At 37.7% G+C, this 27,920-nt stretch overlaps 1 protein-coding gene and 1 pseudogene across 2 annotated transcripts; one reads left to right on the forward strand and one right to left on the reverse strand.

Moving 5' to 3' along the window:
• Positions 1 to 145: 145 nt before the first annotated feature.
• On the reverse strand, positions 146 to 2,749 carry LOC108956550. Of its 2 annotated transcripts, none has more exons than XM_039312903.1 (4): positions 2,219 to 2,749; positions 2,009 to 2,121; positions 1,614 to 1,765; positions 146 to 653 (listed from the first exon to the last, which is right to left on the reverse strand). In XM_039312903.1, exons 1-3 carry the CDS (start codon positions 2,553 to 2,555, stop codon positions 1,736 to 1,738), a joined length of 480 nt encoding a protein of 159 aa, XP_039168837.1. In that variant the 5' UTR covers positions 2,556 to 2,749; the 3' UTR covers positions 146 to 653; positions 1,614 to 1,735. The 2 variants fall into 2 exon arrangements, with proteins under 2 accessions (XP_039168837.1, XP_039168836.1); XM_039312902.1 differs by having other exon boundaries at positions 2,230 to 2,743.
• A 15,517-nt stretch (positions 2,750 to 18,266) lies between these two features.
• Positions 18,267 to 27,920, forward strand: part of LOC120293997 — a 9,845-nt pseudogene continuing 191 nt past the window's right edge.

Genomic DNA, 27,920 nt, shown 5'->3' on the forward strand with positions numbered 1-27,920 from the left:
AAAATGTGTGAAGCATAACTTATTATGACAAATTCCTAAATCTATCTGATCACCCTCCAAGACTGTTCTATGCGATCCTTAAAACTCAATAATTTCTCAGAGAGAGGCCAAATGCCAAGGTAATACGTGTGCCTGCAGATGATTGAGGACAACCAGCTCAAGTTCTTTTTCAGCACCACAGGCAACTTTTGATACACGCTTGATACCCTACCATTGAACAAACTAGCAGACTAAGATTATAAAAACCAACCAAAAAGAACAGAAGTCCTACAGTGACACTGGAACTTAAAAAAAAAAAAAAAAACAGCCGTACCACTTCACCCAGAGAATTAACAAGGAACTGATGGACTGCAGGACTGGTCCTAGCACCACCTAGAAGACTCAAAAATTCCTCCTGAGGAGAAGAGTCAAGACCTAGATAAGCAAACAGAAACAGTCAAATGAAGCACAATGGAAAGCCATCTACTGCTCTGTTTTAACAGGACCACTAACCATGGTCATTAATAAGGCTTGTTAACAAATCAAACTTCTCATGAAATATGTTCATGACATCAGCCCACAGCTTGTGCATGACTCATAATGATGTCCAGATGACATGAAGTAAATCTTCGATGTTGGAAGCCTGTTGAGCAACTTGATGAAGTTCATTTTTACTGCAGACAGGAAGAGATTGAGAATCTAAGTAGGCATTTGGTGGATAAGGATTCTCAGATATCTGTTCTCATTTTATTTGAGAATGTAAACAGTCCAAAAAATGTGTTTGGTAACACTTGAAAACAGTTGATGAAAGGAAAAATATCATTAAAATCAAAATTAAAAACTGAAGACGACTTTTTAGTGTTCACATTCCAAGTGCAAACATGGAGATTTGGAAAACTACGCCTGTTTTCTTATTGTGATGGAACATGAGCAAATTCTCACAACTCTCATCCCTTACAACATACATCATATTCACTCAACAAATTTTCTGTGATAAAACATTGAAAATGGTTTTTATAAAAGTGGAAACAAAAAATGTCATAGAAAACTTGGCAGGCCTCTAATTGTAGAGAACAAAAATGACGTGTGAATCATGAGACAATGTTCAAAATTTTGCTATAGTAACTCCTGCATTTTTGTCCCACCACTTTCAACATCAAAACTTCATCGATTTCTAGAGGTTTCTACTGAAAGATGGTATGATACTTAAAGGTTAGGTGAAAACCTTAAGCATGAACAAAATTATTGAGGCTTCAAAGTATGAGCCATCGTGTTGTTCAGCTTATGGTGACTCTTGAAAGTCAACTTGGGCATTTAAAATTATCAGAAAGAAAGTTCTTCTATCTAGCAAAGTTTAGAGTTAATTCCAAGAAAAATTCCTCAAAATTGCTATGTTAACCATCGGTTTCGTTTTAAGGATGATGACCATATCCTGAGTTATATGAGTTTTACTTTCTGTAAAACCAAACAAAGTTGATACCTTTGAAACAAATATCAGTGCACATAAACAATCCTAATATAATCATAATATCAAATACAATCGGTCAATCACTACTACATAAATTATATATATAACACTAGAACAGAAGTTTCACGTAAAATTTGAATAACACTAAATCCTAGTGCAATTTTACCTCTATTGGAATATTGAAGTATCAAGCACTAAGCAATGGAAGCCATGCATTCTGTTTCCAACCGTTTGACCCCACTCTCGATTCAACAATGTCTTCAACAAGTTCTCCTGAGCATGCAACCATCAAATGACAAAGATCCTTGGATAAAGCCACCTAATGATAACAATTACATGCCAGTTAGCTTGCTCTGGCGAAACATCTAACATGATATCTGGAAGAATCCAATCATAGGAATAAAATTACAGCAGGTCCATTTGAAGTTTAGCAAAAGCTTCAGCATCTTACATCTATCAAAATATTATCCAAGTTGTTTGGCATTTTAACCAAGCCATCGTTGAAGAAACGAACACACTGAATAAAAAAAAAGGAGAACTTTCTGGAGTCGAAGCAATTACCTGGGAGAGATTGTCCACAGCCTCTGCCAATTGAAGCGATGAAGCACCACCTTCGAGTCCTCCGTGACCATCGCCAGCAAATCCTTCTCCGGATTCCACTCCGCCATCTTCACCTGCCAATCGCAAGAAATCGAGCAAAAACCTCACAAAACCGAATGGGAAAACAATCGAATCGACCCGCCCATTATTAGGTCGCGAAAGAAGGCGGACCGGAGCCGAACCTGAGAAGCCAGAGGTTTGTCGAACTGAAGCTGAAAGGGAAGCACGTGCCGCGACCCTTCGTCGGTCTCCATAGCCGAAAAAGATCCGGGAGCAGCCAAAGCGTCCGGTGGCAAATGCGAACTGAGAGGGAGAGCCAATGGCGGAGGGTAGAGCCCGAAAACCCTAGAAGAAAGCCTGTTGGAAGAGAAGAGCGAGAGAGTAACGAAGTGCACTGGAGCCTGAGAATTTTGCAGAGAAGATTGCGGGAGAGGAAGAACAGGCGGGAGAGAGACAATGAGGAAGAGGAGAGAGAGGATACGGGCCGAGCCGGGCCGGATTGGGCCATAAGTCGGGCTTAACTTCTTCTCGGGCTCGTTCATCATACAAAAAATAACGTAAGAGATGACCCAACGGGCCGCTACGGCCTCAAACGGTCTGGACCACTTTCGATAACTCGAGAGTTGAGATTAAACCGAACGGGGTTTGGTTCAGGCATTTCATCGAACGTTTGAAGCGCGCTGGCTAAAAGGGGGAAAAACCGACTACCAACTCGCGCTGGGACTCGCAATAATAATCAACAAGCGAATAGTGATCCAAAACAAGTTCGAGGGGCACAAATCGTACTACACTGCACGGCGAATGGAGGGCCGTCCGGTCGCCTCGCACGCCGAGCCGGATTCTCGAGGAAGCTCGTCCCGCGAAAAATCGAAACGGGGCAAAAAAACCTGACCTACCGGAGACTTGGGAGAGGGGAACGGCGAGCTGCGTGGCTAGGAGTCGTCGGACGGGGTTCGGGCGTGACCGGACTGCCGGAGGGCTCCTCGCTCTCAAACTCTTGCTCTCTCTCGGTTGCTCTCACGGTCTCTCCACCCTTTCTCTCTCCCTCTCTCACTCTATTTCTCTCCAAAAATCCTCCCTTTTAAGCTCTCTAGCCGGCGCGCATGGCTTCCTGCCACGCGGGCTGTCATTGCCGGTCTGCCTCCGACCACCAACTCCGGTGAGACGCTCGGCTTGTCCTCGCGTCTCTGTCCTCCTGTCCTCGCGTTGCGGACCTCCGTCCTCTCTTCAACCAGCTCAGGACCAAAGAAAAAGGAAGGGAGGAAGAGAGAAAAAGAAGAAGGCCGGGCTAGGGAAAAAAAGAAGAACGGGCCGGCCCGATAGGGGAAGCAAACAGGAAAAGGAGGGGCCAGGCAGGCCCAACCTGGCCCGGCCCCCTCCACTTTTTTTTTTTCCATTTTCCCTTTTTTAATGATTAATATATTTTTGTATATAAAATACTTTTAATAAATTCTAGCACCTTACAATTTTATCGTATATAAAGCATGGCTCTAATGCCAATTGCCGACTTATGAATGCTTCCATCAAGAAGGTACACTATGACCATTGTTGCCTCTCAAGAGCCTCCATGTTCCTTCAACTAATGGGTTAATGATAGTTGGCCTTTTTTGCTTTGCTATGACTAATTTTACTTTCCTTCCTAATTAGTCTTCCGATATATTTCAACTTTATGATATAGTAAATTGTTTTTTCTTTAGTTTTTCCCCATGCATTAGGAAACAAAAAACACAAATAAACCTTAAGAGACACTTTTTGAATGATGGTAATCATGTTAAACTTAAAGTTATACAGAAGAATCTAGACTAAATTTAGCAAAAATTATTGGACCCACGTTGATGCTTTTGGCCTATTTCAGCGTTTAGTTTATCATGCCTTAGTTATTTTAGATTGCATGCTCTCATGGACTTCACACATTGGTGTGACACTTTTATGGGATTGGAAAGTGGAAGGAAATGCTTTTAAAGGGGATGATTCAATGGATATTAGGGCAAGTTATTAGTGTAGTCTTATGGGTAGAAGGTTGAGGGCTTTTATTAATCAACTATATTTTATATTCTATTTTATTAGAAACAAGAGGGTAAATTATTTAATTAGATGCAAGAGAGTGTATGTAATTACTAAGAATGTTTTCAAAAGTAATTGTGTATGCCGGTTCCAAAACCGGTCCGGGAACCAATTTTCAGATGGGACTCGGAACATAAATGGCAATTTTGTTAGGTCTACAATGTTCATGTGTCACATTGATCTTATACAATAATGTGATGAAAATTGTCTATCCTACAAAATTGAGCTGTGGATAGATGTTTATTTTATTTGTATATGTTTGTCATTTTCTAAAATTTGTTGCATGTTATCAATGAGTCTTTAATTATCCATAGTTTCTTACTCAAAATGCCTCAATCGGCCTTGTCAGATTTGGTGAGGGAGGCCTCGCCTTAGCAAGGCACGGCTACGCTCGCCCTCGCCCAAGCGTGGCTTGACAAGACCGACCCTCGCCGCCCATGGCTGTGGCCGATGACTAGCAATGGCCACCGGAGAAAAAAAAGGGAAAGGAAAAAAAGAAAAAAGAAATCAATCAATTCAAAAAAATTATTAAAAAGTCTATTATTAAAAATGTCCATCTCAGTGCCAATTGCCCGATCGACATCCATGTCAGCAATTTCTAGCTTAAATTAGCTTGATGAATTGAATTGGTACTAATGTGAAAAAGGTTTAAGGCTAAATTGGTCCAATAGAAAGGTTTAGAACTGAATTGATATTAATGCAATATATTTAAGACTTTTTTGATACTTTTTCCCTCAATAAGTGGTATCAAAGCTAAACAGTCAAGGATTGACTAGACTTCGCTCAAGTCCTTGTCCATTTGCCAGGTCAAGGTGAGCAATGATGTGATCGAGAAGATTTTGATAGGTGGCTGTATTCCTAAGCACTTACACTTAATCGAGAAACTTGAAGAAACTTGAAGCTAACTTTACCTAAGCATTTTCGGAAGTCGAGGATATCTTTCAAAAAGAGGGTTGTTATTGCCGACATCAAACCTTTCAAATTGAGCAGATTGAGCAAACTTCACAAAAGGCGAGTGGGAACCGAGTCGATCGCCCGTTAACTCATGAAAGAATGACGACCAAGAGTTGAACTTGATAAGCCATTGGTTTGTTGAACTGAAGTTGAAACGGAAGCATGCGTTGCAGTCCTTCATAAACCTCCATAGCTAAAAAGCTCTGCGATCAGTTGAAAAACGTAGCGCCAGGCCTAGAACAATTTGCAAGGAGTGTAAAGAAGTGTCGATGGAAAATGTGAACTGAAAGAGAGCTTGTGAAGGTTAGAGCTCGTAAAACCAAAAGTAAGGCTTGAGGCTAATTAGGAAAGAATAGAGCTGAAGAGTGAGTCGAGGAATGGAAGATCAAGAGAGTAAGAAAGTCCACTAGAGTCCGAAAATCATGCAGAGAAAATTGCAGAAGAGGAGCAGCCGAGAGAGAAAAATAAGAGACACGGACATGATTACTAGAGCGAAAGCGGACTCATTTGATTGACGGGCGAGCTGAGCTGGTTCGGCTCATGCCATATGTCAGATGGAACTTGTTGTCCAAGCTCATTTATCATGAAGAAAAGTATGCATTTTTGAAACGGGCTGGGTTATCAAAGTGTTGGGTTAACTTGTAACCATAGTGGCCACCTTTCTTATGCATCCGTTATCAAATTGATCAAAATCATAATGAATTGGAAACTATATAAGCAAATTTCATTAAATTTAAATTAATGGAGAGATGATATTGAACATTTTTATATATCTTATGATTTAGATTAAACATTTAAAAATCAAAAGTTTATTAATGATATTGCACCTTTGACTAAAATTTATGGACCATTTATGTCTTTTTTTCTTTTGGTGGAGCTAATTATGTGTTACAAAGCTAAAGCAATATCAATTGAGCTTTAATATCCCACTAGAAGCACGGTCTCAAATGCGTATCAATTGGGCTCTAGTGACCTTGTTCTTCACACCAAAAACATTTTATACTCCGATAGTATATTAGGTAACAATTCACTAAGAACTAATCCAATCCACAATCAATTTCTTCCCCAAAATTAAGCTAGCCAAAATGGACTCAACCCCAGCAACAACTAGCTGTGTATTCCAGGACTGGGACCTCAAAATAAGTAAATATAATACTGAAATGTTAAAAAAACAAGGCAACAATAATACCAAAAATTTTATGTGGAAAATCCAATGCGAGAAAAAACCACAAACTACTCAAAAACTTAGTAACATTGACAATACAACAATATTTGATCATTATTAAGGTGGATTAATATAAATAGAACATGAAACCTTAACCACAATTGGAGGAAATAAGAGACAACTTGGAGAAAGCTTTCGACGAACAAAATTGATCAACTCATAGATCTCCGAACAACATTCTGAAAATTGAGCCAATTCCAAGGATGTTAGGGGCGCGCATGACAAAATTTCTATTCCAGAAATTGATTTATGGCCAGAAATTGATTTCTCAATTTCTATTCCCCGGACAAGTTTTTGAGCAAAGAAACTTGTTTGATAACAGAATAAAATTTCTATTTCTAGAAATAGAAATTGATTAGATAATAACATAGGAAATCCTCAAATACAAAATAATAGTCGAAATAATACTAATACATTACAAAAGTTGAAAATACAATTTCATGGAATTTCCGGCATATTATTATCCCTTGCCATTTATTGGCAATGGTTTTTCCTAAGCGTATTTATTTGGTTTTCCTCCTCAATTAATGTATCATTTGCAAGCTCATCCTGCGTAGGTTTAGACAAGTACTGCAGAAGCATGAATATGGGTGCCATCAATGGCGCCTATATAGCCCTGTCATTTTATCAAAGACTAGTATTATACAAGATTATCAACAAAATAAAATTGATAGTGTAAATGAATATATAAGAATTCTACCTTAAAGTAACGTTTATGGTTAGAAACCAATCGGGAGAAGGTCGGTTTATTTTGATTCTCGAATTGAATCAGTCCAATTGCTCATCCCTAATTTCTTTATTGTTGCTCAATGAACCTTTAATGGCCCTTGCATAGCAAAGAGAGATTCTCTTGAATCTCTTGCCTTCAAATTAAAATTCAAGATTGTGTAACAATCTAATTATTTTGATTTTGCAAGAATTTTGAATCCATAAAGAAACAAGGTTAAATTTCTAGGCACATTTTTTATTAATCTATTGCGTAAGAACTTTTTCTTCAACTGGCCATGCGCGTGCCCTTTCTAGAAGGAAAGAGCCCCATTGCTTTTAAGTAAGCATTTAAGAACTTTGGTCATTTTTGAAAATTGGAGACCCATTCGATTGCCTTTCATCCTAATGAGGAAGTTATAAAAAAAAATTTGAAAAAAAAAAAAAACACGAGCAAAATAAGAAAAAGAAAATTAGCAATAATTTGTGAAGTTGTGGTTATGAGTGAATTAAGTTAGCAAGAAAGCGCAAGGTTCTTTTATATGGTTTGATTTCAACTTTTGATTTCTATTTTAGAGCGAGAAGTTAAAAATTTCAACTGATTTCTTCGATTTCTCTATTTCGGAATAGAAATCTGTTTAGAAATAGAGAAATCAAATTGCGTTACTAAACGGATTTTTGTTCTAAACCTATTCCGGGAACGAGAAACTTGAGAGAAATCGAGACATAGAAATTTTGTCATGCGCGCCTTAGGCCTCTGAATATGGACCAAAAAGTCGTTGCCCCTTTTTATCTTCTTCTCGTGCGTTCTTCTCGAGGAGCTGTCTCTCTCTCCCTTCTCTTCACTCCATAAACAGCCCCCCCTCTCTCTCTCTCTCTCTCTCTTTTGCTTTTTGACTTTTTGAATTTTTTCTTTTTCTTTGATGTTATGTTCGCTGAACCCCACAAAGAGACGGCCCAGCCAACAATCCTCCATCACTCTAATGGCAAAATCAATAGGAACAACATCAAAGAAAAAGAAAAAAGTCAAAAAGTCAGAAAGCAAAAAAAAAAAAAAAAAAAACAAAAAAATCCCAGCGCAAGTTGTGGCCATCTCTTTGTGGAACTCGGATTTATCAATAATATGAGATTGAAGATAGAAAAATGATACAAATTGTATTAGCGTATCTAGATAATTTTGGAATGGTTTTGAGTGGCTTGCATCCAATGATATTTAGATATTCCAAAAACTCCAACCTATCGAGGCCTTGAATTTCGATCAATGTTTCACATTCATTAGCATTCAATATCTTCATACTCTTGGAATTTGGAAGGAGGAGCCTTTCAATTGAAGTGTGCCTAGAGATATCCAGTCTTTCCAAGAATTCCAACCTATTGAGGCCTTGAATTTTGGCTAATTTCTTGCACTAATTAACAAATGATATCATTAGACTCGGATTTTGGAAGCTATAGCCTTTACATTGAAGTGCACTCTTTGATATTTAGCCATTACAAATACTCTAACCTATCAAGGCCTTGAATTTCGGCTAATTTCTTGCACGAATTAGCATTTAATATAAGGACAGAATAGCTTTGTTTACTAATTTTTCTTCGGATGGTATCTCTCTATTCTAGTTCTTTCAACATCTTTCTTCAAAAGGTCCTATGATTTTTCACATGTAAGGAACACAAGGTGTATCATTCAAAGAGTGTGCTCAGATAATGCACTTGTTCTGCATCGGCATTACAACCACGTTGATCGAGTGCTATGTATTGAGTCTTGCCTATTTGCTGATGTCCATAGGCAATACAGTTGCTTTTTGGAACGCATACACTATTAAATTATGATGCCAAGTTCCCTCAATATCCTCCATTCGTTTAGATTGTTAGTTTAATAATGATGTTGACTTACAAACATAGTTCTATAATTACTTAAACAGTAGTAGAAGCAAATTTTATAAGGCTACACGACGGCTATGATAGAGGGTTTTGCCAAAGGTGTTATGAGTAGACACAATCGCCTTCTATTAGTTTCCTATCGATAGTATATCGTCTCTCCATACTCCAGTAATACTCGTGATCCCAGCCTTCTCTTCTTGTTTTCTCAGTCCTTGAAAATTTTAACTGTAGTCTCTTCAAAATGAGCTCGTCTAAGACTGCTCGTGCATAGTTTGGTTTAATACGTGGTTTGCACTCGTAGTGGACCAAATACCAATAATTTATTCTGTTGGTAATATTTATTGTTTCGTCATATTATCAATTGTCATTGTCACTATTTCTACAATTATTATGCATCAGGAAATAATACATTGATGATGTGGAGATTTGGAAATAAATTAATAAAGCAAGTTAATCTCATAGTAGATTTGGCTAAAGTCGACAAAGAAGCTCTCATAAAGATAATTTATAAACAGAAGAATAGAAATATCACATATGCACATTTTACATGCATACAATCATATATACGATTACCATCTTGGTGCATATGATTGAACACGAAGCTATTACATCTATAAAAGTTTTTCCTCTAGATTGGCAATAAATGAATGAATGATAAAATTAAGCAATTTTAGATTCCTGTATATCTATATATCATTAAGTTTTTTGGCTACATGATACTCTTGTCAAGAGTACAAATATAATCTCATAATCTTAAACCTACCATTTAATTGTAGATTATGAATCTCTATTATTGGAAGATAGTATTTATTCTTTAATGCCACCTTGGCACTATATATCTAAGTAGCCATATTGATTCTAGTAATCCTAGAGATTGACTCTTTCACACGAGTGTATTTTGTACATCGGATTGGATGCATCACTTAATAATGATGCTTGGAGAAGTGAGTCAATTTTAAGTGAGAGATTTCAACATTCAAATGCAAAGTTCGTCAGTTGATTACACCATGTAATCCATTCAACCCGAAAGTACAAACAATCCAAACTTGACAATTGGTGCTCTTATATGCGGAAATAATAAACATATACGCATGAAGCAACAGTTGGGCACTATCGAATAGTTGTCAAAGCTTGCAGAAATACAATGCAAACAGTTACTTCCCCCCAGATAGAAGCCATGGGTCAGTATTTCTCTGTCGATTCCATCTAACTCTATAGATAAGTAGTTAGCTTTCACTCTGCTTTTTCTCTTCAATAAATGCCTGCCTAGCAGAAAAGGCTCATGGCAGGCATAAATTGAAACTCTCCAGGAAGGGTGGAGCCGAAGAGCTTTAGCCGGAAAGTCCACATGCATTGCTTCTCACACTGATGTCTCCTGCAGCTTCGAGTATTAGAGGTCCACCCACGAGCAACATGAGCATTACCACCGCACATTCACAAACAAACGTTCATTCTGAATAAGAGATTTCACCTTCATCGTCGTCGAATATGTAGACTAGGGCCTGTTTTCTTGCAGCCAAAACACAAGCGGCACCTCTACTTGCTGTTACAAAAAAGGAATCAACTTGATTTCACTCCGACGTTTCTATTATTTGGCCATAACTAATGCAATGCTTTGATACCTCTTTTGGGTAAAAGTAATAAGTAGAATACTTGCATCACGCTAAAACACAGGCGGAAGCAATACATTTGTACCTGAAGAGGCCATGGTACGCATGTGAACCATGAATGCTGATAGTATCTATCATCATTAATATGTACATAACAATTCTTAGTCGATGTAAATCAAGCGCAACGAACCTAACATAAGAAAATAATTATTCTTTTGTGTTTGTCTGGCCACTAATAATTAATCTTTTTCGCACTTTGACCTTTTAATTGATCTAAAATTTATAGGAAAACCTAATACTTTAGTATTTTACTTCTTCAAATGAAAAAATATTCTTCTTTGGAGCATAAATTTGGACATTTCCAACCGTTGGAACAAAGATGAAATGGTCCATTAGAGAGGCACAATGATCCTGTGCCAATCATATTTAAACTTAAGAATAGCTTGTAAAGTGGAAACTTAATACGGTGCATGCATAAGATTAATTCAGTCCCACCACCCAGCCAATGAGATATACTTGTTACTGACACTAGCAAGTTTATCAAAAGATGATACAAATAGGAAAGACTATGGGCAACAATAAGTTACCAAACATCCAAACTGCAAATGGACATGCTAAGAAACTCAAGGAAAGTAGTTTTTTGAGTATACGATTGATGGCATGGCAATGAATTGATCCTTAGCTCGATTGTGTGGGCACTGTGAAAAATTCTTACCACTAATTGACAAGGGGGGATTGCAGTATGGGAATGCTGCCAACTTCTCATTCTCCATCTCTAGGTGTAAAATAAAGTCCTAGATGTGTAATTTCCCTGGGTTAGTGTTTCGATAGTGAGAATGAGACAACCGAGCAATAGTGTTCTCATAAAATAGAAGCAAAAGTGGCACTACTAATGCATTAGGGTCATCAAATGCACATTTCTTGACATACATACAAGGCTCCAACTGTCGAGATATGCTGGAGCTTTTGAAGTTATGGTAAGTGAGAAAGTGCAACATCGTTTAAAATTGGACGCATATAATGGCATGCATATGCACATAGGAGGAAAAACTAAGCTGCTGCCACTTGTGCTGATGAGGAGAGCAGATACATAGTAAATAGGAAGAACAAAAGAACAAAAGCCCATAAAACCAGACTAGTGGTTCAACCAGTCAAACTTGAGAACCGTACTTTGCTAATTCAACCAATTGAACCGATTGCATGTGGCGTTATTTGATAGTGTTAGAAGTAAGAAGGGTAATTAGAAGTAATAAGGGTAAATGGGTCTTTACAACTTTTAGGGTTTATTTTGATGTATATATATTTAACTTTATTGATTAATACAAAGTACGCTTTCCTCACATGGTATAAGAACCTAGGGATTAACCCTAGTCAACGGAGCAGCCACTTGCCGCCGTTGACTCGCTGGAATAGTCGGCCGTCGCAGCGGTGGCTTGTCACCGTCGAGTGTCTCCTTCTTTCTCTTCTTCTTGCACGATTCTTTCTTGACCTTTCGTGCGGCTCCCTCACGCGATTTGCGCAGCTCGCGCACCTGCACGACTTGTGCACTTGTGCAGTGCGGCTCACGCAGCTGGTGCGACACCATCTCGCGGCTCCATCGCATGATCCACACCGCTCGCTGGGTCGCTAATTTTGGTTGCACAGCTCCATCACATCTCACGCAGCTTGCTGGGCAGATTTTGGTTGTTGACTTGCTTGATTCGCATGAGGACAGACAACATATAATGGAGCGCAAAGCACAGGCACTGGTGCGGTGAGCGTGGATTTTGGTGCAAAGCACACGCACTGGTGCCCCCACGCAAGTCGCTGATTTACGGACCTTCAGTTTACAAGATTGAGGCTGATTTTGGTTCACAGGTCGCTGATTTTGGTGCACACTTGCAGGAAAGGACTCTGAGGTGTTTTCTTTGTGACTGAAAGGAGAATTTTTTTTTTTCTGTCCTTTACATTGATCTGTTGGAGTTTCTATGGCCTGTGTTGCTTCATCTTTAATGGCCGGGAAGTTTACTGACCATTTTCGGATTATAAATTTGTTAATTTGAGAGTTTGTGAATTGGTTGCAGTCTCTATTATTTTATGTGGGTTGTGGAGATCTTGTGTGCTAATATTGGGTTATTAAATTACTGAGGCTGAATTGTTTAACGGAAGCTAAGGTCAGAGTTTGCTTATTATTATTTGGAAAATGGGCGATCACTTGAAGAGTACAATTGAAGTAGATCATGAGAAGGATAATATTGTGATGATTGAGGTGATTTCCTCTTCGTCTAATTGAATTATTGATAGGAAGCTCGCAGGTAGTGCTAACTTCCACCAATGGAAGAAAATCATGAAGCTTACTTTGACATGCAGAAATCAACATAGACACTTAACAGAGTTTAAGCCCAGAGATGATGTAACTTGGGATGGTGTTCTTGGCCAAATGCTGAATTCTATGGAGAGTAATGTAGTTGACTTGGTAACTCATATTGATACAGTCAGATAACTATGGGAGTATTTGAATGTGTTATATTCTGGCCAAGATAAGTTGTCACAGATTTATGAGCTATTGCGGGAGTTTTATCGATTTGAAAGGAAGGGACGCCCTATTACCCAGTGCTTTGCAGACTTTAAGAGATTGTATGAGGAGTTGAATGATGTTCTCCCTATTTGGTGATGTTCAACAAATGCAATGTCAGAGGGAACAATTGTCTGTAATGAGATTCTTAGGATGTCTTGGTTCTGAGTATGAAACTGTTAGGTCTCAGATCCTTGAAGGAGAGAATATCGCGTCACTCACAGATACGTTTGCTCGAGTTCTTCGAGTATCTCGTGAGTCTTCTCAGGATACTACATCTATGGTGGGGAGTTCAGCTCTTGTGTCCTAGACTCGAACTGGTAGTGGTAATAGGAGTGATGGAGGAACCCGTGGCGTATATAGTGGGCGTGGTGTCTGAGGAGGAGGCCGAGGCATAGGAATAGGAAGAGGTCAAGGTCAACAGCATCCTTTTGGACAATTCCCCATATCTACTGATAATTCAGGAACTACACGAGTTTGTCATTACTGTGGCAAACATGGTCATATTCAAAAATTTTGTTACAAGCTACATGGGAGACCAGGGCAGCAACACCAGTTCGCTAATATGGCGTCTAATATTGACTCTACTCCACAGTCATCTAAAGACAAGGTGGTGGTTATATCTGGTGAGGAATATGATCGGTACAAACAGTCTCAAATCTCACAGCCTGTTTCTTCCACTGCTACTTTGGCAAAGACAGGTAATGCTACTGCATGCCTTTCAGCTACTTCTCGTCCTTGGATCATTGATTCAGGGGTTTCCGATCACATGTCAGATCTTTCAGGTATATTTTCCTCTCTTTCTCCGTCTTCGTTCATAGTTACTCTAGCCAATGGATCACCTACACATGTTAAGGGAATTGGCACAATTAATCCAACTCCTTCATTGCCATTGTCCTCAGTACTTTATCTTCCACAATTTCCATGTAACCTCATGTCTGTTAGTAAGTTAACTAAAAACTTTAAGTGTTCAGTAACTTTCTATCCCGATTCTTGTATTTTCCAGGATCTGGCTACGAAGAAGACGATTGGTAGAGGACGTGAGGAAGGGGGGCTGTATGTACTTGAAGATGCTTCTTCAATTGCTTGCTCAAGTGTTGCATCCCCACACGATTTTAAAGAATTGATTTCAAGGGACAAATTGTGAAAATAGTAGCCACTGTGACACAAGATGAAGAGCTAAAGAGTTGAAGACGCTTTTAGAGTTGATTCCCCGTGTGGTGTGCCATGGTAGTATATCGAATAGCAGTCACCAAATGTACTTCATATTCTACAAAGCACGCCAAGGCGATGGATAGGAAGATATCGAACAAATCGGAGATATTGGTCGAGATCGTCAAACTTACAAGCACGATAACCCAAACCGAGGGAGTTCAACATACGAGAGTTGCATATATGTGTTTAACCAAATTAAAATTAGGACTTCCATTGCTACTCCCTCTCAAGAAAATTGTCCAAAAAGCCTTAAACTTATTGTAATTTTGTCAATTTAATGAAAAACTTTTCAATTTTACCAATTGAATTTTAATCATTTTCATTTTTTACCAATTGAGTTCATCCAATCAATTTTGACAGGAATTTGCTAATGTGGATGGTTGGCGACATGGCACTTTTAAACAATATTTTGAATTTTTTTATGATTTTTTTCTTTTCTTTTCATTTTTACTTTTTTTGCTTTTATTTTTGGGTTTTGGAGTTAGTTTGGCAAGGGTGGCCAGTGACGGCCTAGGTTGAGGGCACACGCGCCTCGCTTTGGCCGGTGAGGGCATCGTGGTCCTCGCCGGCCTAACTCAAACCCCCCAAAAAAGTAAAAAGAAAAAGAAAAGAAAAAAAAGAAAAAATCATAACAAATTCAATATTATTTAAATATTATTTAAAAAGTGACGTTAGTGCCAACCGTCCACATCAGCAAATTTTAGTCAAAATTGCCCGGATAGACTCAATTGGCAAAATGTAAAAATGTTTATGACTCAATTGACAAAAATGTAATAGGTTTATGACTTTTTAAACAATTTTCCCCTCCCCTCTCTCATAGGCACACTATGCTTGTGGAACTATTCTAAGTTTGAGATGAAACACATTATAAGATTAGAGTATATACGGCTGTCAATACCATGGGGTATTACAATGGGCATAGACCACGGAATTTGCCACAGTGACTCACCCTCGCCAGCCATGGCCTATGGCTAGGTGGCTAGCAACCATCCATTGGCAAAAAGAAGGAAAAAAAATAGAAAGAAAAGAAAAAAGTCAGAAAAATTAATAAAAAATTGTAAACATTATCCACATTGGCAATTTTTGCTCAAAATTTGACTAAATGGATTACATTGGCATATCCTCAAAAGGTCTAGAACTCAATTAGCCAAATTTAAAAGTTTATGACTGAATTGATGCAACCGCAATAGGCTCAAGACTTTTCTTGGTAATTTCCCCTAACATTGTGTGCCGAGCATCCAATACTCATTTGGCTTGAAAGGATGTCAAGTGTTTCCACATTTTGAATAGCTAAAACTCACTTTCACTTAGGTGATGCCAAGTGGATATTGACAAGATAATTTTACCACTAAGTAGATATGAAAAGACGTAATAAGCAAGAAGAAAAAAGTCACTTTCTCGGGTTACTGTTCATTGTGCTCTCTTCTTAGGCGATTTGTTCACTGTTCCTCTTGCTGCTCGAACAGCTGAATTTGGACTTGCTGACTAGCGATTGAAGCTGGTTCTTGATGGGAAGTGGCGCCTCCTACCCGTCCATAAAACCCACCGAAGATGCTCACAGTACGTCCCTCTTATAGACTCGCATGGCTCTTCTAGGTTAGGGTTCTTCCTACTTGGGTTCTGCTGCGATTTCTTTGATTGGGATGGATTGGGAGTCGGATAGAACCCGTGTTGTGGATGAAGGGACTAGTTCCCATGGTCTATCTCCTATTCTTGTTGAAGGAGCCCCGTCGACGGCTTTACCATTGAATAATCGGAACCTTGGCTTGTTCATTACAGTATGGAGGAGCTACGAGATTCTGTGCATGCTGGTGCGCAAACCGTCCGTAGGGGGAAGGTCTACGATCGGTGAAGCCTAAGGGGCGAGATGTTGCGAAGAATCCTTCGGGCAAGACTTGGGTGGCTGTTGCCAAAACGGTAGCCAAGGGCTACGACCTTGTCTATATGGCCCCGACCACAGTTAACAACAAACCCCGCATTGAGATAACCGACCGAGACTTGGGCTGCGGACCCAAAGATGCATGAATGCTTAATGGGTTACTTCCTTGGTCGCTAGGATGCCATTTAAGGTGGTTGAGGAAGCAATGAAGAAGGTTTGGGGCCCGAATATGGTGGATGTCATGTCGAATGGGAAAGGTTTATTTATGTTCCACATACCGGACATAGAGTTTCGTAGGAATTTACTTGAGGGTGGGCGATTCGAGTTGCCGGTGTTCCCCTTGTTCTCCAGCAATGGACCCGGGTCTTGGTTTGTGAAAGGAAACCCACCTTTCGGTGCTGTGTGGGTCGGGCTTTCGAACATACCCTTCTCTTGCTGGTTTGCCCAATTCATCAGGAAGATTGCTAGTGCACTCAGGAAACCGTTGTATGTCGACCAACGTACTGAGCAGGCGAAGAGCTTGTCTTTTGCGCGGGTTTGTATTGAAATCACAGCTAATCAACCTGATTGTGAAGTTATTGAGACAATACACAATGGTAACATATGTGAGATAGGTGTGGAGTTTGAATGGAAGCCCATTGCTTGTGCGGGTTGCGGAATCTTTGGCCATAAATGTGCTGCTAAAAATAGATCCGCTGGTCCTTCTAATGTTCATCTTTGCTTGAATCTCGTCCCTCGGTAGAGAGCGTGCCTCAAAACCCAGGCTGATGGGGGAGTCATTGCTTCCTCCGTTGCTGCACCATCTAAAGTGTATTCGAAGTCTTGGGACTTGCCTCGGGAGAATCCTCCCCAGGCTGTTGCAAATAAGGTAAGTGACCCAGTACAACCTCGAGATGGTTCCTCGGCTCACGCTATTGTTTTGGAGGTAGCGCTCAAGCCAATTCTTCTTCTCCATCTCAACCTACTTCTGTGCCGAGTGATTCTGTGTGGCAACAAATTAAAGGTAAGAAGAAGAAGAAGCAGAAGACTTTGGCCCTTGCGTTCTCTTTTGAACCCACCTCTCCTCCTATATGTGGGCGAGTCTCTTAAGTTGAAGGAAGCGGTGCCTGCGAGATTGTGCTGTCTGAAGCCTCCCAATCCTTCGAAGCTCTCAGTAAAGGGCAGTCTTGTGTCTTCAAACCATGATGCTGATGATTCGTTACCAACTCCTATCATGCCCCTTGAGAACCCGAATGATGAAATCACTGGTTTTGCTTCATCTAGCGATGAGGATGAGATCCCAAGCAAGCCTCCCTCTCCTAGAGCTCTTTCAGGATCTGCTGGGTTTGGGATACGGGACCAACTTCTCCAGCTACCTCCTGACCCACCTGGATCGACGCTACCAGTGGTCCTGAAGGCGACTAAAGCTAGTCGCAAGTCCTCCAAGCGGAGGTAGTTCTCTTCTTTCCTTGGATCATGTTTTTTGGATTTTGGAATATCATAGGGATGATGAACCCTGTTAGAAGGGCTGAGATTAGAAAGTTTGTTGCTTCTAATAGTCTTAGTTTTGTTGGCCTTTTAGACTAAAGTCCCCGAGCCGTTGTTTGTTTCTATTTCGTCTACCCTCTGAGAGGCTGGAGCGCTCGCGAATTATGATCATTCTTCGCGTGGCAGAATCGTATGTGGATGGAACCCAGATTCCGTTAATTTTGAGTTGATTTCTCTAAATGACCAAGCTATCCATGGGCGTTTGAAGGGGATTTCTTCTAACTTTATGTGTTGCATCTCTGCTGTCTATGGGGAGCACACTTTTGTGCGTCGTAGGCCTCTGTGAGCTGACCTTATTCTTTGTGATGATTTATTTCAAGATACTGCTTGGCTCGTTGCAGGCGATTTCAATGCAATTAAGGATCCTACGGATCGATTCGGGAGCTCTAATTCTTGGATTCCTTGCTTTGATGACTTTAGACTCTGCCTTGATCAAACGGAACTTGAGGACCTTAGGTACACGGGTCTTCGTTTTACCTGGTCCACTTCTTCGGGGTTAGGCAGGAAAATGCGGAAAATCGACCGGGTGCTAATCAACACTAAATGGAGAATGGATTTCTCCTTTTCGGAGCGTCTTTTCTTAATCCCGAATTTCAGACCACACCCTTATGGTAGTTAGGGTTGTTGATCCAAGTTCGAGAAGGAAGCCCTTTAAATATTTTGATTTCTGGGCTGATCACCCTAACTTCCGTGATTCAGTCCGTCAAGTGTGGGACAGCCATGTTTGGGGGAGGCCCATGTATAAGCTGGTTTCCAAGATGAAGATCCTAAAGTGCCGCCTAAAAGCACTCAAGCTTGAAGCCTTTTCAGACATCTCGATGAGGACTCTGGAAGCAAGGGAGGTCTTGCGTTCTACCCAGCTTCTTTTGCACTCGGACCCCAATAATATCACTCTTCTTGAATTGGAGAAAGGCCGGCGTCGGACTTTTGTAGATCTTCGAGGCCAAGAAGAATCTTTCTATAAGCAGAAATCCCGAGTTAGATGGTTGAAAGAGGGTGATCGAAACACGAAATTCTTCCACAACTTTGTCAAGCCGGACATCTAAACAATAAGATTCTCTCAGTTAAAGACAATATAGGTTCGGTTGTTTCTCAAATCATTCATTTACATAAAATAAATGAAGCTTAAGTCTACATGTTAGTAATAATGAAACCCCAAAATCTCTGTCCATTTAACTGCTTGATTACAATTTTGGAATATCCAATCAAAATCTGCAAAAAAGGGATTGAAATCGGATACTCTAACCGCATATCTCGGTGGGCTAAGGATAAACTCAAATATCTATCCATCTATCTATTTGGTTATAGAGTGGAGAAATTTGTTCAGAGAACTAAATCTTTTTTAATACTAAGAAGGCCTTCATTTTGCAATTATTTTAAGAGAGATTATTTTGCTAGGACTAATGCATTGAAATTTGAGGTCAAAACTAGAAAGCAAAAATCGATTCAGCTTTTGTTTTCGTGTTCATTTATTTCAAGTTATTAAATGAAATTGAAGATTATCCTCCTAACCAATCTAACAAAAAGATCATCGATCCAAATTAACACTACCTAAAATGAGATATTTTCATATTAGAAGATTGAGTTCAAATTGTGAATCATATAATTAATCTCCCTTAAGTTTTAACAAAAGCAAGCGGATCGCCTTTTTCAACAACACGATATGCACTTTTGAATTCAAAAATTAGTTCGATTATTCTAAATGTTGTTTCAGTACAATATTTTATTTTGTACACTTTAGTTTTCTTGGCTTCTTTTTTTGGTTTAAGGTGAATTTACATCAGCACCGGTTAGCCTCCACGTTAAATTTCAAAAAACAGTTATCTTTACCCCATTTAGGGCAGGTTATCTTAGTTAATTTGTTTCATTTCATACTAATTGAGCAATAATTTTAAATAAAAATACATAAAAGTCTCTTAAACTTAATTTGTGTACCCATTGACACAAACAAGTCATTGCAAGGGTTGGATATTTTCTTTCCTTTTTTCCTTATTTTGAAAATAGACGCACTGCAAATTTAAGTTTGGAAAATGAATAAATTATGGAAATCTATGAGACGATTTCTGGAATCAGTCATCCTCATAAGGTTATCAACTAATTTATATCTGTGATATTTTCATTCAATTTATCAAATAAATTTTTCGAAAAATGAGAAACTGTTATTAGTATATAAGTACAAATTTCTCAACAACTCATGCTTTTTTCGTTCAAAAATGGCATTTTGAAGATCATGCTCTTTCTTCATTTCTCTTTCTTGGTCTCCCATGGCGGTAGAGCCATCATCGGCAAAAAGAGGATTTTCTTGTCTGGCTCGATCCACCGCCCATGGTGGATGACTGAATTAATGCTTGTTTTCGACCATTCGTCCGCGCTAGTTTTGTTGATTAATTATTTGAAAGATTTTCTTCTTCTCTACTCAACCATTATTTATTCGTGATTTTTTTAGTAAATGTTTATTCATGTTTATAAATTATAAAGTTTGATGGAGATTGTATGCTTTCCACTAGGAAGCTTGAAAGTAAATTTAAGATGCGGTCTTGATGCATTTTTTCTATTGCATCATTCGTTTGTGCATAATGAAATTATGGGTAAATGGTATCATGAATAAATTAATTTTCAGAAGTGCATACACACATATTCATAGCATAATTTTTTAGAAGCGGCCTTTTTTGCGTACAAGTGTGTGTATAGATTTTAAACTAAGACCTTGCATTTTTATTTTTATTTTGGGTCGAAATTAAGACCTTGCATTTACTTTGCTGGATCGTACTCTTGGCCCATCATCATCGGCGCAAAGAACAAGTAAGGTTAATCATCATTTTATACCTAATCCAATCATTGAAATTCAATTATTTCTGTAAAATGGGCAATGAGGCAGTAATTTAAATTAGCGTGATAATAGAGTTTCCTTTTTTCGTTGCTCTCTGCATTTATTTAAGGAGATTTCTACCTCTTGACCTTCTCGCCATTCACAGGATTTTCTTTTAAATCTTAATTTCGTCACATCTTCGTGTTGCAAGGTTTTGAGAAACGCATGTGCGAATCATCGTCTAAGTTTTTAGCCAAACAAAAACTGTGTAAGTTTTATTACCTTGAGAATTATTATGTTTTATTGTTGCAAAACCACTTCTACTAAATAATAATTTCCATAATCTAATAAAATATCTTGCTATAATTTCTACTTCATGCTTACAGATTGAGAGATTTCCCAGTTTATGGCTACACCTAAAGCCGCTAAATAAAATAGTGAAAAAGAGAACTTCTTCTAGAAAAGTTATTGATATTTTGGCAAATATCACAAGAAAATCCCAAATTATGTCCACTATGACCCAGATATTTCAATTTTGTTTGTGTGAAAATCCCAAACTTATACGAGTGTGATACCTATATAGCCTCTATTTTAGTTCTATTCATAGCATATTATCACATTGGCAAAAGTTTGGGATATTTACGTCATAATGTGCAAGTTTCCTTAACATTTCATTAGCTCTTATCGACATTCGTATATGTTAATTTTTTTTTTGTTAAACGAAGAACCGTCGGAGATCACCCTTTGAGATCACACGACCCTCCCAGTGCCCGGTGGCATCGAGCCTCGCATATATGTTAATTTTTTAGATATATTAGTTGATATAAACAATTTAAATAAGACTCAATTTTTTTTGGGAAGACAAATAATTTTAAAAATATTTACCAAAAGATAATTGCTTTTATCAGTTGCAAAAATGAATGAACAACATTTTTGATCATCCACGGAAATGAGACATAATTTATCATTGATAATGAAAAAATATTTTCATTAATTAATTATTTCCACCATTTTTAGGAAAATACATTTCAAATCATTCATTTTTCTCAAACAAATGAAGCTAATTATATTCACTTCTTAGTAATAATTAAACCCCAATATCTCTATCCATTTAACTGCTTGATTATAATTTTGGAAAATCCAATCAAAATCTACAACAAAAGATTGAAATCAGATACTTTAATCCAATCAAAATCTCAGTGGGACTAAGGATAAAATCAAATATTTATCTATCTAGGAAGAGACATATAAGATTTTCAACGTTTAATGTATATCCATGATATCTTTATTTAATTTACTAGATAAGCTCTTCGATAATGAGAAACTAAAATTAGTATATAAGCACGAATTTCTCAATAAAGCCATGCTTTTTCTTTAAAAGATTGAACACGCGAATAGAGTTGCACAAGACGATCTTTCTTCTCCTCAATTCACATTGGCAAAAGTTTTGCTATCCGACTCGATCCACTACCCACAATTGATGGCCGAAGTAATGCTTGTTTTTGACCATCCGGTTGCACGAGTTTTATTAATTGATTATAAAAAATAAAATAAAAATAAAAAACTTCTTTTTGTAATTTAAGATTTTTTAAAGTTAAAAAAAAAAGAAAATATTACTAAATCACTTAAACTATAAGTTTTATTACTACTAAACTTGATTTTAGGGTAAAAGTTGTCCAATCAATTATGAACATGTTATATAGATGATAACTCAATTATAATTTGCCCAAAGAAAACGATAAAAAGCAGCATAACATAGATGGAAATAACCAGAATCCACTATGATTGCATATTATCATGTATAAAGATATCCTCCGATTACGTTTTCAGCATATTTAAACATTTGTTTGTGTAGAACGAAATTATGGATAAATGGCATCATATATAAATTGATTTCCACAAGTCCAAACATACACACATATTTATGGCATAATTTTTCAGAAGCGACCTTGCTTGGCGTACAAGTGTACGTATAGATTTTAACCTAATGTATGAAGATCATGACCTTTCATTTTTCTCTTTACTGGAATGGTACTCTTGGCCCATCATCATTGGCCCAAAAGAACAAACGAAGGTTCTACCATCGTTTAATACGTGATTCTACAAAGAAATGAATAGGATATAGAAAATCTTAGGATTTCAATATCCTATCCTATCCGATCATGCTTGGATAGAAATCGGGCGACCAAATATAGACTAGGCTATCATTAGAATCCAAATTATTTTCGTAAAATGGGCAATGAGGCAATAATTATCGTAATATTAGAGTTTCCTCTTTCTTTATTTTTGTTATTGCTCTATGTATTTATTGAAAGGCGATTTCCGTGACAATAACCTCTTGACCTTCTCACAATTCACAGAATTTGTTGAATTGAACTCATGATCTTAATTCCCTCGCATCTTCATAGTTTTTAATTCGCATGTTCTAACCAACATCTAAGTTTTGAGATAAACAAAACTCGTGTAAGTTTTATTACCTCAACAATTATTTTCTTATTGCTGTTAAACCACATCTACTAAATAATAATTTCCAAATTCTAATAAAAATATCTTATTTCTATTCATGTACAGATTGAGAGATTTCTCACCAGACTATTTTCTCTCTTTATGGGTAGCACACCGGTGTTGAATGTCGATATAGTTTAGAGCAAATGAGGACCTTTGATTAGCTGCCAAACTTTCCCAGTTTTATGGCTACCTAAAGCTCCTAAATCAAATAATGCAAAGAGAAATTCTTCAAGAAAAGTTAGCAATATTTCCGTTAGCTCTTGTTGACATTCATATATGTTAGATTTCAGATATATTAGCCGATATAAGCAATTTAAATAAGATTCTGTTGGTTTATTTGAAGATGAATGATTTGGATTTTTTTAAATGATTGCTTTATCACTTACAACAATGAATGAGCGAGAAATATTTACATCACTTACGAAAATGTTTGACATAATTTATCATTTTTAATGAATAAAGATTTTCATTAACTATTGTCTCACCATTTCAGGAAAATATATTCTAAATCATTTACTTTCTCAAATAAAGGGAACCTAAGAATACTTCTTTTTGATAATTAAACCCCCGATATCTCTATCCATTTAACAACGTGATTATAATTTTGGAATATCTAGACAAAATCTGCAAAAAGTTAAATCAGATACTCTAACCGCATCTCTCAGTTGGCTAAAGATAAAATGAAGTATGTATCTCTATATTTATTTGGTTATTTGAGTGGAGAAATTCGTTCAGACAACTACATTATTTTTCATTAGTGAAACGATCCTCATTTTGCAATTATCTTAAGAGATTGAATATTTCGTGAAGAATAATGCGTGGAAATTTGAGGTCAAAAACTAGAAAGCAAAAATTGCTTAAGTTTTTTTTTTTCAGTGTATTTATTTCATTTTATTAAATAAAATTAAAGATTAACCTCTTAATCTGTCTAACGAGAAGATCATCGATCAACAAATTAAAACTTCTTAAAACAAGATATGTTCAAATTAGAAGATTGAGTTCAAATTAGTGAACCAGATAATTAATCTCTCTTAAGTTCGAACAAATGAAGTCGATAGTCTTTTCAAGATTAGAGATTGAGATTGCACTTTTGAATTCCAAAAATGAGTTCGATTTAACTGAATGTAAGTTCAATACAATATCTTATTTTGTACACTTTAGAAAAGACTTAGAACATGACAGAAGGACTTTTCCTCTGGCATTTCCCCCCATTTAGAGCGTGTTATCTTAGTTTAAATTGTTATATCATACTAATTGAGCAATAAATTTGAATAGAAAAGAAATGCGCAAAAGTCTCTAAATCTTAAATTGTGTAACCACTGACACAATAAAGTCATTCCAAGAGTTGGATATTTTACTTTGCTTTTTTCCTTCTTTCGAAGTAAATGCAATGCAAATTTAAGTTTGCCTTGGTTCGGAAAAGAAAAGTAAATTAAAGGAAATCTAAAATTGCCAGATTCATTCAACTATAAAGAACCGGATAAGGTCTTCTACGTCCCGATATCTCCATTCAATATACTGGATAAGCTTTTCGAAAAATGAGAAGTCGCGACTCCTATATAAGCACGAATTTCTCAACAAACTAGTATTTACTTCGGTGAAAATGGCTCTCTCAAGGTCGTGCTCTCTCTTTCGGCTATTCTCTTCTTCTTCCTTTCATCTGCGCACGCTGTAGAAGTCTCATGATGGCAGAGCCATCACCATCGATGGCAAGAGGAGGGTTTTGTTGTCCGGCTCCATTCACTACCCGCGGTCGACTGCCGAAGTAATTCTCGTTTTCCATCCGTTCGGGCGAGTTTTTTTTTGTTTAATTATTCAAAAGGTTTTCTTCTTCTTTCTCTATGTAAGGATGGCTGCTTATTTGTGATTTTTTTTTTGGTAGATGTGGCCCGATCTGATCAAGAAGGCAAAAGAAGGCGGATTGGATGCGATCGAGACATACGTCTTTTGGGACGTCCACGAGCCGGCTCGTCGTCAGTACGATTTTAACGGGAATTTGGACCTCATAAGGTTCTTGAAAACCGTGCAGGACGCAGGTCTTTACGCGGTTCTCCGGATTGGACCTTACGTATGTGCGGAATGGAATTACGGGTAAATCTAAAAACGCTTCTACACTCATGGTTTTTGAGCAGCACAAGTGTACATATAATTTTTGGACAAATACCATAAAAGACTTCAAACTATGCTTACTTGTGTCATCGAAAATTTTAAATTTTTATATTACAAAAAAATCTAAATTTGTACAGGTATAACATATTATATATGACAAAAAAAAATTGATGTTTATGATTTTTTGTGATAAAAAAAGGTTCGGACGTGGTTTAAAAATTTTTATGGTATCAATCTCTTCTTCTTCTTCTTTTCACATTTTGTAAATATTGATGATCTTATCGAGCATAACTCTTGTTTTAGAGGATTCCCCGTATGGTTGCACAATCTGCCCGGTGTCAAGTTGCGAACAGCCAATGATGTTTTCATGGTCAGTTTATGTTTTATTTATTTATTTATTATTTTTCACGCTATGAATGTTTTTTTTTAATACTCATATTCAAATATGAAAAAAAAATAATGTTGCTTTCTAATTTCAGAACGAGATGAAAAACTTCACGACTTTGATCGTGAACATGGCGAAAGCAGGAGAGCCTTTTCGCATCACAGGGAGGTCCCATCATCCTTGCTCAGGTGCAAGAATTTTATTTTCCATTTTCTGAAGTAGATATAACTAGCAATATTGCCTATAAATTATGAAATTATTAAGCCAATGAAATCTTTTTCTTTTTCAAATTTTATTAGATTGAAAACGAGTACGGCAATGTGATATCTGCCTATGGAGATGCTGGGAAAGCTTATATCGATTGGTGTGCGAACATGGCTGTGTCGCAAGACATCGGTGTTCCGTGGATTATGTGCCAACAAGCGACGCTCCACAACCCATGGTAAAATTCACACCTTTTTATTTGAAAATTTGGCTACTTTTGCAAATTAATTATTCTTAGAGTTTTTTGGTAAGAAATTATTCTTAGAGTTCATCTCCTTTTAGATCTATATTTATGGCTGCCATATCTGCACTGATTTTCCCTATGATAAAGACTTGGCTCGGCTTAGAAAGAATCATTTATTCGATTAATTTGTGAAACCCGAATCTATGCCAGAGCATTCCCTTAAATTTGCAAAAATAGGTTTGATTAACTTGCAAAAAGAAGAAGAAGAAGAAATAGATGCCATTATCTTATAATATTTACTATCATTAAACTTATTAGCTGGTTTAATGTATTGATTATTTTGTCATTTAATGTGTTTAATTTTGATGATAATAACATCTTGACATTTAATTTTTTTTATTCCTCAATCCCAACTATAATAAAGGAGGATAAGGCTTTATCTCATCATAAAGGGTTCGATATTTTATTTGAGATTCTTCTTGAATTAGTTCTTCGACATGTTTAAACACTAGATCTCAATGTCCTTTCAATTGTATTTAGTATCACAAAAATTCTAAAATTTATCGTGTAGAATGAGGCTCTTTAATTATCCTTACCTAATAATTTGTGGTTATTCGATCAGATTAACACGTGTAACGGTTGGTATTGCGACCAATTCACTCCAAACAATCCCGACAGCCCTAAAATGTGGACTGAAAACTGGACCGGCTGGTGAGTATGCTCGTCTCAATTAACTTATTTATTTAATTTCGCAATTTCTTTCTTTAATTCGAGAAAACATTCCCGATCAATATCTTATGCTTTTGGAATGCGATTTTAGGTTCAAGAGTTGGGGCGGGGTGGACCCACACAGGACGGCGGAGGACTTGGCGTTCTCCGTCGCTAGGTTTCCAGACCGGAGGCACATTCCAAAATTACTACATGGTAAATCCTAACAACGATCTTGCATATTTCTTTGCGTTTATATTTCGGATATTTACCTAAATTGTTGATTTTCCTCTCTTTTTGCCCTTCCTCGATTTTAAGTATCATGGCGGTACCAATTTCGGTAGAACAGCCGGGGGCCCATACATCACGACCTCCTACGACTACGATGCGCCTCTCGATGAATACGGTAAGCATAATAATGTCAATAATGTGAATTATAATTATAAATATCCGTGGCATCAAGAAATTAATTTAATCACTGTTGACTAATCTTTTATCTTTAAATAAAAAAAAATTGCATTAGGCAATCTAAATCAGCCGAAATGGGGTCATCTGAAGGAGCTGCATGATATGCTGCACTCGGTCGAGGGCACCCTGACCACTGGCAACATCACCAACGTTGATCTCGGCAACTCGGTCTATGTAAGATGAACACCTACTTTGTATAATAAATTAATTATTGTAAAAATATATACGTATTTATCGAAGCATCGTATGTTTAGGCCACGGTTTTTGCAACACCGGGGCAATCGACTTGCTTCCTGGGGAACACGAACTCGACTTCGACGCCACCTTCGTCTTCCAAGGCAAGCAGTTCACGGTCCCGGCGTGGTCGGTCAGCATCCTCCCGACTGCCAGAACGAAGGGTACAACACCGCCAAGGTCGGTAAATTTTTATCAATCGATCGCCTTCGAGATATTGAAATTACATTTTCATTTTATGTAATTTAATCGGGAAAAATTTCCAGGTGAATGTGCAAAGTTCAGTGATGGTGATGGAGCCGAACAAGGCCGAGAGCGAACCTGAGTCCTTGAGCTGGACGTGGAGGCCCGAGATCGCGGACGACCAGGTCACGCTCGGAAAGGGACGTGTTGCTGCTCATCGACTTGTAGACCAGAAAGATGCTAATGGTGCTAGTGATTATCTGTGGTACATGACCAGGTAAATTGGTCGGTCTAATTTTGATTCAATTAGCAATATTTTCGACTCGATCGCAATGTCGTTATTTCTTGCTTGTGACAGTGTCAACCTGAAAGACGACGACCCGGTTTGGAGCGACAACATGACCCTCCGA

This window comes from Eucalyptus grandis, chromosome 5 (genome assembly GCF_016545825.1).
Source record: "Eucalyptus grandis isolate ANBG69807.140 chromosome 5, ASM1654582v1, whole genome shotgun sequence".
Classification (NCBI taxonomy): domain Eukaryota; kingdom Viridiplantae; phylum Streptophyta; class Magnoliopsida; order Myrtales; family Myrtaceae; genus Eucalyptus; species Eucalyptus grandis.

Excerpts from the sequence above, each read along its gene's own strand:
- LOC108956550 (XM_039312902.1), bottom strand. The coding sequence starts at position 2,592 with ATGATGAACGAGCCCGAGAAGAAGTTAAGCCCGACTTATGGCCCAATC. Across the intron at positions 2,122-2,229 it reads ACAAACCTCTGGCTTCTCAG|GTGAAGATGGCGGAGTGGAA; the intron begins GTTCGGCTCCGG and ends TGCGATTGGCAG. Across the intron at positions 1,766-2,008 it reads CTGTGGACAATCTCTCCCAG|TGGCTTTATCCAAGGATCTT; the intron begins GTAATTGCTTCG and ends GTTATCATTAGG.